This window comes from Poecile atricapillus, chromosome Z (assembly GCF_030490865.1).
Source record: "Poecile atricapillus isolate bPoeAtr1 chromosome Z, bPoeAtr1.hap1, whole genome shotgun sequence".
NCBI classification, from domain to species: domain Eukaryota; kingdom Metazoa; phylum Chordata; class Aves; order Passeriformes; family Paridae; genus Poecile; species Poecile atricapillus.
The window spans coordinates 144,572,218-144,585,807 of NC_081289.1; the positions used below are offsets into that span (position 1 = coordinate 144,572,218).

Genomic DNA, 13,590 nt, shown 5'->3' on the forward strand with positions numbered 1-13,590 from the left:
GGAGTACTCACTGGAAAGTTTGCAGCAGCCTCCAGTTTCACCCCAGTGTGGGATGGAAGGTGGAGCAGCTACGAGGGGTCATGAGTTGCTTCACATCTCTGCTCTTTGTCGGTCCCATCCCCTTTGGACAGGGCCCCAAATCCCTGGTGCATCCATGAGTGTGCATGGCCACTGATGCTTTTTCTGATGCATTTGGATATCAGGGAAAATCATTCATGGAAGGGCTTGTCCAGCCCTGGCCCAGCTGCCCAGGGCAGTGCTGCAGTCCTCATTCCTGGAGGGATTTAAAAGCCATGTGGATGTGGCACCTGGGGACACGGGGCACTGATGACCTGGGCAGGGCCAGGGAATGGTTGGACTCGATGGCTGTGGAGGGCTTTTCCAGCCCAGATGGTTCTGGAGTTCTGTGATTTGGAGATCCTGTGGGACAAGCTGCACTGTGGTGATGCTCTGGGTTACCATGAGTGCAGCTTGGCCCGTGGCAGTGGCTGAAGCCATGTGAGACCAGCTGTCCCTATCCAGCCACTGACCCTTGCAGTTTGAAGGAACTCAGCTATTGGGACTGAGTATTTTGTCAGAAATTGCAGAAACCTTTGGTCTTGTACATTCTGAACTGGGAACTCTCAGCATGGTTAGCAAAAGATTTGCTTTTGCAATGAAATAAACTTGAGTAATGTAATGATTATTCAGTTTAGTTTTTTCTTTCACATTTTATTCATCTACCTAGCAAAGAAATAAAGAATAATAAAGAAATGCTTCTGTAGCACAGGGAGGGATGCTCGTTTGAGTACATCCATCTCCTGCTGGAACAGGGATGTCCTGTGTATCGACCCAAGAGTGGCTTAGCTGTGGGAATGGGGAAGGCAGGAGCAACACCCCATGGCTGAGATAGATTCCTTTGGTTTTTTAATCCATTTCTATTTTCTCTTTCTCTTTGGGTGCTTTGTTCTGTGGACACTTCAGTATTTCATGAGAGCTGTGTTTGATCTTCCTGGGAGCGTGTGCTTGTGTGCAGCTGGGGCAGCCACCCTTCCAAAGGGAAGAGATAAACTGGGATTTGCCTAACTCTTCTGAGGACATTGCCAGACTAGGGGAAAAAAAATCAAAATTCAAGCCAGAAGGTGAAGGCTAGAAAAGATCCATTTCGTGGTGATGATTTTTGTTTTATTTTGTTTGTTTGCTGTTTTTTGTTTGGCTGGGTTTTTTTTCCTTTGTTTTGAGTTGTTGTTGGCTTTTTGTTGTTTTGTTTTGGGTTTTTTAAAGTGGGTTCAGATGCCCTTGCAACGATTTTCCCACTTGGGCACAGTCGTCTGCATGTTGCTCCCCCTCCCTGAGCCCTTCCTGCAGGACACAAATGCTGCTTTGCTAAAGGCACCAGCTCCCAAATCACCTTCCGAGAATTCAAAATTAGAGGTCGATGGAGATATTCTTTCCTGCACCATTCCTTGTTCAAGCCTTTGTCTCCCCTACCTTTGTAGGAGGAGACTGGATATGGGATTTAGAGGATGCTTTCCCACGGAGTTGCTGTGTGGTGTTAGTGCAGGAAGATCTGGAGAGCCAAAATCTCAGTGTTTCAGCTGGGTAGATAAAACTGCGGGGGATTGAGAAGGAAAACAAAGCTGACTGTCTGGCCATTTTATGTATTAAAAAGAAAACCTCCTTTTGTTTGGGTTTCCTTGGATGTGGGTTTTGAACCAGAGTTAGCTCAGCAATTGCAATAAATTGGAATAAATCTTGCCGATTTATTTCACTGGAGAGAAGAGGCAGCATCTGTACAATAACATGGAGTAACTCATGATACAAGTGCTCATCCAAGACCTGGTCTAAAGACATCTTGGGAGCAGCAGAGCCAGCACAAATCACATTCCCAAATACATGGAAATTGCTGCAAGGAGATGAAAGAAATTTAGGAAGAAGTTCTTCTCTGAGAGAGTGGGCAGGCCCTGGCACAGGGTGCCCAGAGCAGCTGGGGCTGGCCCTGGATCCCTGCAGTGTCCAAGGCCAGGCTGGACAGGGCTTGGAGCAGCCTGGGACACTGGAAGGTGTCCCTGCCCATGGGTGCCTTCCCATCCAAACCATTCTAAGATGGTATGAAAATGCAGGAGCACTGGTTCCCTCCAGGAGCCCTTTTCTCTGCCCTGCCATTCCTCTGCAGCTGGGAGTGTCTGTGTGTGTGCTCACTGCTCCAGTTACTTTAATTTGACATGTTCATTCCAGCTTTGTGTCCTGATCACTGGTGCTGTTCTCCAAGTGTTTAATGTCTCCTTGCTAACAGACTTTATTGCTGGATTTTTTTTAATTACCTCTGGTAGAATGTTGCTCATTTAAATCCCTGGTGATCAATTTGTTTTCCTTCAGAGGTTCGGCAGTGGAAAGGACCAGTGGTCTTTCCAGCATAACCCTCTTGCTGGAAGATGCTGAAAAACGTCCTGTAACTTTAAGTCAAGCCCCTTTGAATTAACTATGCCTGAGTGATGTTCCAAGAGGGGTTTTAATGCACCTGTGGAGTTCTGGAGAAGTGAGGGGTTACTTTGCAGGTTGGTTAATCCAATTACTTCTTCTGAATAAGGTTAACAGTCCAGTCTGGTGGAAGGGTTGCACTGCAATTAAAGGTGGATTTTGGTGCTGTTTGGGTATGGTGGTGCCCAGAGGGGAGCAAGGCTGAGCTCTGGAATGGTGGGGGACATGCTGTGGTACCCTGGATTTTGGGGATGCTGGTGACACCCTGAATGCCACTGGTGTTAGAGCCAAGGAGCTCTGACTTAAAAGTGGCTTTAAAACCACTGCTTTAAACATTTCCAGTTGACAGATCTGCTGTCCCCTGGCTGCATCCCTGCAGCACAGAGCCAGGCTCCTCCCAGGACCATTCTCATCTAAAATCTGGTAACATGGGGTGGTCACTGCCCTGGGGAGTGAACGTGAATTTCCCCAAAGCATCACATGGCTGTGTTATAGATAGAGGATGCTGAACACCCAGGGTGAAGGGGCATTTTTGACTATTTAATTAAACCCAAAGGCTGTTTTTTAACTATTCATTACCAATCAGCTGCAAATGGTGTCTATTGAGCGTGTTTTGGATCCCACTTCTGTTCACCAAGGAGTGGTGAACTCACATAGATTTTGGATGGAAAAGAGGACAATGAAGGCAAGGTTACATCACAGCGCTGCTAAAGGTTTTGATTAGTTGGGAGTTACAAGAGAGAAGGGTAATTAATGCCAATCAAGAGGGATTTGCAGAAAGTAGCCTGGAAGAATTTCACTCTTGAAGTATGACAGGCAGTTTGGTGAAAGTCATGCTACGGGGATGCTTGGCCTGGAGTTTTTAGTTAAAAAAAGGCAAAAGCTGAGTCTGTAAACCCCCAGTAACCCTTACTTTAATTAAAAAAAAAAAAAAGCCTGCATGGCTGAGCTTTTGTGTGTGAAAGGCTCATCCTGGGTCAGGGGTGTTTTCATGACCCTGAAAATGTGGGAATTTTTTAATCACTCACTTGAGGAGAGGTGAGCAGTCCTGGAGGAGCTGATTTGGCTGGTGGTGCTGGCATGTGGCCATGAGCACCCATGGGTGCTGGAGCCAGGAGAGGAGTGCTGAGCTCCCTGCTCCAAGGTGCCAATGCCCATAGCTCTTCCAGGGAGATCTGCAAGTGAAGCCAAGTTACCTGTGTTGGCTGTATCACCAGATTTTTGTACTCCCCAGGGTCTCTGCAGAGATTTTGGGGGCTTGCAGAGCGTCTCTCTTTCTGGCAGGGGATGGACAGTGATGGTGAGCATCCTGCAGAGCAGATGGGGAGTGTGTGCAGGGCTGAGCCAGGCCTGACAGAAGGGAAACTCAGCGCTTTCTGTGGGGCAGTGATCCCCTGCTCTCTGGACCCCAGGAGCTGGGGAGGGGCCTGGCAGCAGCACACTGCCTGCTGGCATCTCCTGGTGCTGCTCTAACCCTGGTGAACGCTGAGTTTTGCAGGGTTTGGTTAACTCTGCCGTGGAGCACATGCTTTAACTCCAGGCTTAGCCCTGCAGAGGGAAGAGCCCTACCTTGCACGCCGTGTTTCACCAGGCTGCACCCAGCTCCCAGCCTTGGCAGTGCTGCTTCAGAGCCACCCAGGGCCAAGGGCTCCTGTGCTCAGCCTGATCCTGGGCTGGGGAGGGCTTGCAGAGAGACCCTGAGCGCTGCCAGCTCCAAACAACCCATCCAGCTCTCCCCTGGAACATCTCGGGCTGCTCGGAGGTGTTTGTTAGGGTGGTGCAGGTGACCGTGTGCATCCCCTGTGCAGGGAAGCTTCCTGACCCTGATTTTGGTTTCTTTGCTTTTTAAAGGGTAGAGAAAATAGAAGTTGCTGCACTGCCCAGAGCAAATAATGGTGTCACAGCCCACAAGGCAGTCGCTGGGAGGGACTGCCTTTTTTGCCCCAAATTAAGGCCAGATTGTTTATTTGCACTGTCCTAAAGCACCTGGGGCTTTACCTACTTTTGCAGCATCTGATGACTTACTGGAAGAGGAATTTTGCAGTGAGAGCAGGGCTGTGTGTGCACTCGAGACCTTGACGCTGAACTTGTCACTCTTAATTAAACCTGCGGTAACGAGCGACGCCGAGATGCCACGGAGGAGGTGGTGGGGGAGATGTTGGGAGTACACGAGCTGGCTGTTAGCTACATGTAAGGCTATTGATTAGGCTTGGAAATCGTCCTGAAAATCACAGTTAATTACAGTAAAGCCTTCAAGGGTACCCCCATTATTTCTGTCCTGGAGTCAGGGCCTGCCTGCAGCCCCCCTGTGCTCAGTGCCAGTTTTCTGTCTGCCTTTAGTGACATGAGGTTGGTGCAGTGATGAACTGAAGCCTTTTAAATGCCCCTTCATTAGAAATGCTTCTAATGAGCCAGTGGATAAATGCTGCAGATGCTGCTTGTCCAAGCACTGCTCAGCTGCTGTGACACTTCATGCAAATCATCATTGGAGTTAATTTGGGCAGGGGAATAAAATTCCACAAGGAGAAATAGAGCAGGTTTAGTGCTGGTGGGAGACTTGGAGCCATCCATCAGCATGACAGCTCTTCAGGGGGAGAGGAGAATATCCCTGTGCCTTGAAGGCAGCAGTGAAGCACATGGTTTTGCTCAAATTCAGGGGCCCCTGCAGTGTTTGGGGATGGAGGGGTGCCCCCCAAAATTTAGGAGCCCTGCCTTAAAGGAGGCATTGTCTGGGTGTGCATTTCTGTGTTTGTCCAGGGTCCACCTCCACTAGCACGAGGATGGTAGGGAATAACGAGGGATGGTGTAGATAATGCCCATCGTCCTTGGGTCTGCTGTTTGGTTTTGTACATTTTTATCATCATCCCTGGTAAACACCCAGTTTGCCCGTTCCCAAGTTGAGGAAATAGAGACGCTCCTGCAGAGCGCCACTCTCCTTCCCTTTACGTTTAACACCCTCAGCAGGTTAGCACTTGCATTCTGCAGCTCAAAATGATGCTTTCTGTGCCTCTCAAGAAGTAAAACACTATTACTTTTTTCCCCTATCCCTATGCTGTTGTAGTGTGTGCTCCCCGCTCAGAGTTGAAATGATGACTTGCCAGTCCTTTTGGTGTTTGTGGGGATTTAGGGTGAGGAAGAAGTTGGTCTGTTGCTACTGAAGGTCCCCATTTTGAGAGGATATACCCCTCTGGGCTCGTGCTGGAGATGCTGGGTTTGTGTTTTTCCCCCCAGGCATTGGGAACTGGCACTGGGCAGGGGAGAGATGCACAACTCTGGGACATCCCTGCCCGCCCTGTACCGAGCAGGGACACCCTCTGCCACCACCTCCTGTCCCCTGTGAGGATTTTCCAGCTGCTGGTACTGGGCAGCAGGCAGAGAAGCCAGCCCAGGGTGAGACACAGGGGTCAGCAGGTCTTGGAGTCTTGGCACAGCTTGGGGAGCCCTGACCTAAATATGAGCTTTGCTTGTCTGTCGGGCAGGGGAGAAACTGCTCCCGGCGTGAAAATCTCATTCAGAGGATGGGAAAGGGAGGATTATGGTTTGCCATCTGCCTCGATACTCAGTATTGTAAATAGTAATAAAAAAGGTAATGATCCACAAGTCCCTTAATGGAGATATTTTGCCCGGCTGCCAGAGCACCTCGCCGGGGCCTTGCTGCATCACGGGCGAAGCAGATTTCTCTCCTCAGTCACTGCCAAGTGGGGCAGAAGGGAACTTCAAGGCTGCAGGGCTCCCAGGAGAGCCGTGGGGCTGGTCCCTTTCTGTGTCCCCCTCCTGCCAGCCCACGTCCAGGGGCTGTTCCTGGCCCCCAGAGGCACAGTGGGTTCACAAACACATTTACTGCAGCAGAGTAACCCCTTCAATGACCACCTGTAACTCGTGGGAAACCTGGGACCCTGCTGCTTTGGGCACAGGGGTAGTGCATGGGCCAGACAGGTCTGTACTGATGAAAATTAATGGAGATAGGTTTGCTTGATTTAGCACAGAGGCTGAGGGAGAAGCTGTGGACATCCAGACAGGGGCTGCAAATAAAATCCTCTTGTTTTGTTTTGTTTTGTTTTTACTTTATTTTTACTTTATTTTTACTTTATTTTTACTTTATTTTTACTTTGTTATATTTATTACTTTATTTTTACTTTGTTATATTTATTATATTTTTGTATTTATTTAATTTTATTATTTCTGCAAGAGCCTCTTTAAATTATCTCTGCGGAGTGATCTTCAATGCTAGTTTAAACAAGGAAAATAGGGAACAGAAAAATGACACCCAGAGTGTGTGATATGGCTACTTTTAATTCCAAGTACAGATTGCCTCTTACTTGAGAGGAGCAGGTGTGGGAAAACTTCAGTTTTAGTAATAGATAGCTTGTGAGTGAGAGCTGGAAGGTGGTTATTGGTCTGTTTGAGTGTAAGCTGCTTAACCATTCACATGCTGTGTGTGTAAACATAAATATTCTCAGGAAGCCAGGGCTGACATTTGTGCTGGTTTTTATTTTGTGTGTATTTTTTGTCCTCTTCGAATGCATCCAGCAATACTGGACACTGAACAATATAGAATGAGGTCAGCAATAAGCCCATTGCAAAGGGAAAAAAGCAGAAGTGTGCTTGCTTTACAGAGAAAAAAAAAATATACAGAGATTTGTCCAAATTTACACCTTGTTCTGGTTAACATTTGTGTGTTCACCTTTGATTTTTAAAAAAAAACACTGTTTCTGTTTTCAACCAAAGTCCTTTTGTAAGATTTTCTTAACCTGTGTGGAAGAACCTTTGCCATGACACACTATGTTTTCACTAATGTTGCTGAATTCCTAATTGTGAGGTGGTTGTTGCTATTTTATTGCCAATATTGTGGGTTTTCTGCTGTGCCCTCCCTCTATCTGCAGTTTTTTGGAAGGATGCCCCTGGAAAAACGCCCTTGACCCAGGAGCAATGAAAACTTCAGGGGTCAGCTGTGAGTATTGGCATTCCTGAAATAACTCAGGGGATTAAAACCCAGTAATAAGAAAGATGGATTTGCTGATGTCCAGCTTGCCATCAAGACTTGCCACTGCTAAACGGCCCAGACGAAGCTGAGATCGCTAGTTTTTAATATTTTATACTTAATGGAAGATTATACAATTTTCTTAATGCAATGAGAATGATGCTCTGTCCACGGAGTTGTGACTCCTTGCCTGCAGACCTGCATCTCTTCTCGCTGAGATGGAGCACATTGCCCAGAGCTTGCTGCGAGTGCCTTTGGCCAGCACTGAGGGCTTTGAAACAGTGGAACAAGACCTGCCTCTTCTAATTTAATGTTGGTTTTAATCTGCATCCGCAGCGGCAGCCTGCTAAAATCTAAATCAAATCAGGAGGTGGGGATTGAATTTATTAAGCTTCTGCTTAAGCTGGGTGGAATAATGCAAGAGGCTGTGAGAGCACTTGAATGGCTTTAGTTTTATTTGGGATCTGGTTAAAAAAATCACGAAGTAAACCAGATTGAAAAAAATATTTTTTTTTAGAGGCTGAGCATGTGGAACTATTTCTAGATAATTTTGGCATGTTGTTTAAAGGCATCCTTGAGGACTGAAGGACTCTTTTTCTTAAAAAAAATTAAAAACAAGAGAAAAAATGCTTGGAAACCCTGGAGTGTCTGGAGGTTGAGTGGTTTGCCCAGGGTTGTGTCTCCTGAGCCCAAAGCCAAGTTAATCCTTCATTCCCAGCGCTTTGAGATGGGCCTGTGTGCCCTCTCCCTTATAACAGGCTCCTCCAAAGGTTGAGAGGCTGTCACAGCTCTGAGGAGCCCAGACAGGGCTCGTGGAGTGGTAAAATGATGCTGGGAGCGTGATTATGGAAGCAGCAGCTCACAGGGATGCTCTCCCCATGCCTGGGGGGCACTTGCCAGCTCCCTGGGCTTGGGGACGCGGTGACTCTCCCCCGTGTGGGTTCCTGTGTCAGAAAGAGGGGGTGTGAGGCTGCTTTGGGGGAGCAGGGGTGGGAGGCAGGGAATGCAGGGGAGGTGAAGGTGGTGAGACCAGCCTGACCCCACCGAGGGCCGCCCCCAGGCCTCGTCAGGTTCTAATTAAAGCCGGCCTTGTGAAGATGTGCCAGCGACAAAGTGCTTTTATTCCATCGCTGCGTGGTTGACGTGTCTGGGATTTATGGGTGAAAGATGGGGCTTGGATGGGGTTTGTGCAGCAGCCTGCCCTGCGGGGAGGGCCGAGCGCTTGCAGGGGCGCACAGGGAGGGGAAGGACAGGAGAATGAATGGTGTTCCCCTGTCTGGACGTGTGCACGCACGAGAGGACAGCATTAGAGATGCTTGGGGAGGTGCATTCACAGCAGGCTGTGCTAACAGCCCCTGGCTCTGCAGCAGGGTGGGAGCACTCGCTGTGTGGGGAGTGCCTGACCACATCTGGGAGCTGCCAGCCAGGGGTGTCCCCAGGGCTCCTGGGGCCTTGCAAACACGGTCTGTCCTGGTGCACTCTGTCCTGCGCGGCCCCCTGCACGTGTGTGTGCGCACAAAGTCTGGGAAAATCGGTTTTGTGGTTATTATTAAAACTCTGTAGCGCTGTGGTCGGGGTGGCTGGTGGGATACGGAGCCTCCCAGCACCAGGCTGTGGGCAGTGGGTGCTGAGAGCTGTCACCCTCGGAGCCTCCTGTCAGACCTGGGTGGCTGCTGGCCGTGGCTGATGATGAATTTGCCAAGGGTGGCCCATGGGACCTCTTGCTGCTGCTGGAGCTGTGCCAGATTTCACCCGCAAAGCGTTCACAGGCGCCCCATTTCGGGTTGCTCTGGGGTCAGTGTGTCCCTGTCTGCAGATGCCTGTCCAGGCAGGTCCAGGGCTCAGCCCAACCCCGTGTGCAGGTGGAAAATTTGCAAGGTTTGCCAAGACCAGCAAAACCTTGTGTTTGAAGCTGCCCTGAGCCGGGTACATCCTGATCCTTGGCTATTTTGGGCACTTCTAGAGCGTGTCTGAATCTCATATTTTGCCAGCAGAGAGCTGGCCCTGGGTGAGTCCACAGTGGTGGGGCTGGTAAGGGTCCCAGCCAGCCCACTGCAGCCTCCCTTCTTTGTGGCAGGGAGAGCACTGAGGGCTCGTGAGGTGCTAGGGCTGGTGTGCTGAGAAAATTCAAGTTTGCACATCTTTTTCCCCACTCCCTGGTAAAACTGTTGTTCTGGGAATATGATTGTGTGGCTCCATTAACATCTAACGGTTCCTGCTGCTGTAGCTATTGAGCAGCTCTAAAAATAATTACGTGCAATAACGTATAAAAATCTATTGCTTTTCAGCTGCAAAGTGGCCTGTCAGGTGGTGGCTGCTGCTGTGTTAACTCGTTGGTTGCCACAAGATGTTATTTGGACATTGTGTCCTGCGGTTTGGTTTCAAATGAAGACCAAAACAACCTTTGGGGCTCTGGTGCTGCTGCCACTTGGATATGCTGGGATTTACCCCTGCCCCTCATGTTTTGAGTAGGAATAAGATGATATGGCTCTGATTTCAATCAACAGGAAGAACAGAGGGAAGGGATGCCCCCAAAAGGCCAGCAAACCCGTGGTTGTTGGAGGGTTCCTGCTGGCTGTGTGGGCTGGATGAGTCCAGCACCAGCCTGCCTCTGTAAGCCATCAGCAAAAGCACGGGCTGGGCTGCACAGCCCTACCTTGGGGCTTCCCCCTTAGTTGGCCATAGCTTTGTAGATGCAAAAAAAAAAGGTTAAATTTAACTTAATGCATCAATTAATTTAAATCCAAGCGCGTTCCCGGAGTCTGTTTGCGTGTTGACCCTCCAATTGAAGGAGCTGGCTTTGGTGTCAGCATTTGCCTGCCTCTGTCTGTGGCTGTGGGTTTGGGTCAGGGCTTGCTCTGTGGGGACCAAACTGCCTCGTTTTGAGCAAAATAAACATGCCTTGGTCTGGGGTCTGCTGGGGGTGAACTGTGTTGTTTCATAAAAGCCTTCTGGAAGGCTGTTTTTTTCTCAAGGAAATGAAATTCCACGTTTACCTTGAGACTTACCCTGCTTTGTTAGATTGGTAACAAGCCACTGTACTCCTTGTCCAAGAGAAAATTAGACTGAAAAATTAGACTTCTGGTCTGTAATTTACCCCAAGAACTAAAACTGGATTTATTTCTTCTTTTACTAAAATAAATGGTTTAGCTGCATTGACTTTACAGTGAGTGTGAGAGTGTATTAATGGAGAATTAATTTATTTCTCATTTAATTTCCTGAGGTTTCGTCGTGTTTAAAATTTTTCTTTCTTTTCTTTTTCACCTCTCCAGTACACTAAGGTTTGGATTCCTGACCCTGATGAAGTTTGGAGATCAGCAGAAATTATCAAGGATTACAAAGAGGGAGATAAAAGCCTCCAGCTGAAACTTGAAGATGAAACTGTAAGCTTTCGAATGTCATTATTCTTTTTAGTAATTTAAAGCTTCGAATTAATGTGTGAAGAAGCCTGAGCCATCTCTTAGTTTCTGTGAAGTGGTTTAAAATGTGTTTTATTGCCTTAGCACTTCCAGCTTTCCCTCCCTAGACACTTGTGCTACAGTAGGTTGCAAGAAAAGCCCTTGACCTCCATCATCTCTTTTCATCTCCTGGCAAACTTGTAATAGTCTGTGATATCAAGATGTATTTTTTTTAATAGCAGCAGTATGTCAGAAGTGCCAGTTTGTGCTTTTGGCTGCTGAACAAATCGTGGAGAGCATGGCTGGTGGCAGCTACTCAACCTCGGGTACTGATGGAAAACCCACACACGGCTCAGAGGTGACTGCTGTGCAACAGCTTTCCCCACAAAAACAGCCTCAGTTTTTCTCCCCGAGCATAATCTTATGTAAACCCCTTTTCTTCTCTGCCTTATTTTTAAATAAGAAAAGCTTTTAAAGGAGAAAAGCACAGAGCTCATTTAAATGTAGGTGTTTTCTAGCAAGCGCTGGTTCCAAATGCACAAACAGCCCGGGCTGTAGCGTGTGTACAGCCAGCAATTAATCATCCCCAGGGCAGGACAGAGGCTGGGGAGGAGCAGCTGCTCTCTGTTCCACACAAAAACCATGTGGAACGGGATGTTGGGTGACAGCAGGGAATTTCAGATGAAGTTAACCACGGCATTTGCATCAGCTGCAAATTCAGTTTATGGGAAGCAAGCAGAAGTGCCGTGTACCTACCATGAGCTGCCTGGTGTAGCAGGGAGAATAAATACATTTTTCATGAAGAATTTCACCTAAACCATCTTTCTTCACTGGGCAGGTGGGGTTTCCTGAGCTGTCTGGAGTGTGATCTGCTCTGTTGCCTAGAAGAGTTAGTAGAGACCACCCACTACAAATTCACATGTTCTGAGCAGGGCGAGTAATTCCCATCCCCTCCAAGCCAGACATTTCCACACTGTGGGGAGCATTTTCACCATATTGCCTAATGGGAAGATGGAGAACAGGAATGAGCTGTGATCGATTAGGCAGCTCATCAAAGCAGTTTTTCTTTCAGAGCAGCTCAAGCACGGGCTGTTGGCAATGTGTGAGTGTGCCAGGTTTGCAGAAAACGTTGTTGATGTTGGGATCTGTACCTGGTGCTTGGTGCTGGTGCTTCTTCCTGGCCTGGCCTCAGCTGTTATTGTTGTCCTTCCCAGTTTGCTCTTCCAGCATAGGAGAGCTTTCTGGGGCGGATAAAGGATGGAGGGTTCTTGATGCCTTTTTACCTTCCACACTGATAAATCTGGATGAGGAGATGCACAGATGCCACCCTGCAATCCCTTGGAAGCACCAGGCATAGAGTCATTATTTTATCATGGAATGGTTTGGTTTGGAAGGACCTTAAAGTTCATCCAGTGCCACCCTTGCCGTGACAGGGACACCTTCCAGTGTCCCAGGCTGCTCCAAGCCCTGTCCAGCCTGGCCTTGGACACTGCAGGGATCCAGGGTCAGCCCCAGCTGCTCTGGGCACCCTGTGCCAGGGCCTGCCCACCCTCCCAGCCAGCAATTCCTTCCCAATATCCCAGCTGGGCCTGCCCTCTGGCACTGGGAAGCCATTGCCTGGCTGCTGTCCCTGCAGGCCTTGTCCCCAGTCCCTGGGCAGCTCTCCTGGAGCCCCTTTAGGCCCTGCCAGGGGCTCTCAGCTCTCCCTGGAGCCTTCTCTTGTGCAGGGGAGCAGCCCCAGCTCTCCCAGGCTGGCTCCAGAGCAGAGGGGCTCCAGCCCTGGCAGCAGCTGCGTGGCCTCCTCTGGGCTGGCTCCGGCAGCTCCACGTCCTTGTGCTGTTGTTCCCCAGGGCTGGACACTGATGGGTGCCTGGGTGCCCATCTCATCCACAGGAGCTCACTTCTTCTGCTTGTGCTCAGGCTGACAAAGTACACCTGCTCCTATTGCTGAGTGCTACAGCCCCCATCCTCCCCTCCTGGCTGAGATCCCCTGCAGTTTTAGTACTTGGGCAAGAATTATTTTTTTCCTCTTTAGCCTGGATATTTCCCTGGAAACTAAAGGGAGGAGTCCTGCATGCAAGGTCTGTTCTTTTTGTGCAGCTGAGTTCAGGGTCAGCAACATTAAAGTACAAGGAGATGAAAGGATTACCAGGTGTTGCAGGCAGTAGCTTAATAAGCATGTCACAGTCATAGTGAAACATGGAACATCTCATTTTGGGGTTGTGCAAGAGACCCAAGGTCTCTGGGAGTGCCCTGTTGGATGCTTTCGTGTATGAGTCCATCTTCTATGCCTCCATCCGTGTCATGCTGGACTGAAAAGCTCTAGCAAAGGGGAACAGCACTTGTGTGCATCAGGTTGGAGATACCCAGCACATTTATCTTCAGGGGATTCAAAGCTGTAGAAAGCCTTTTGTTCCTGACAGCCAACAAGCATTACCCTGTTGTTCAGTGCTTCCTTTTGTTCCTGTGCTTTAAGTGAATCTTCATGGATTTTTTGTGGTTTCTGGCTCTGCTCTGTATGCAGCAGTACTCCCTCTGAATGAAGAGCTGACTTTTAAATATCACAAGCCATCCCTGGTGTGTTTGCCATTAAGATGTGAGACTGAGTGCAAACTCTTGAAAATTGGCATTGACAAGGTGGAATTGGAGGATAAAACCAGCCTGAGGTTGTCAGACTTGCTGAGGGACCCTGTCCTTGTGCGCTTGGGTCAGCTTTCCTTGTGCTGTTTGCATGGGCAGTGACCCAGTGAC

At 48.8% G+C, this 13,590-nt stretch overlaps 1 protein-coding gene across 1 annotated transcript in view; it reads left to right on the forward strand.

The window, feature by feature from the left end:
* MYO5B (myosin VB) overlaps positions 1 to 13,590 on the forward strand; it is a 145,804-nt gene that overhangs the window by 15,627 nt on the left and 116,587 nt on the right. The window contains exon 2 of the mRNA XM_058827205.1: positions 10,714 to 10,824. Within this exon, the coding sequence (XP_058683188.1) occupies positions 10,714 to 10,824 (111 nt within the window). The remainder of the gene's footprint in view (positions 1 to 10,713; positions 10,825 to 13,590) is intronic.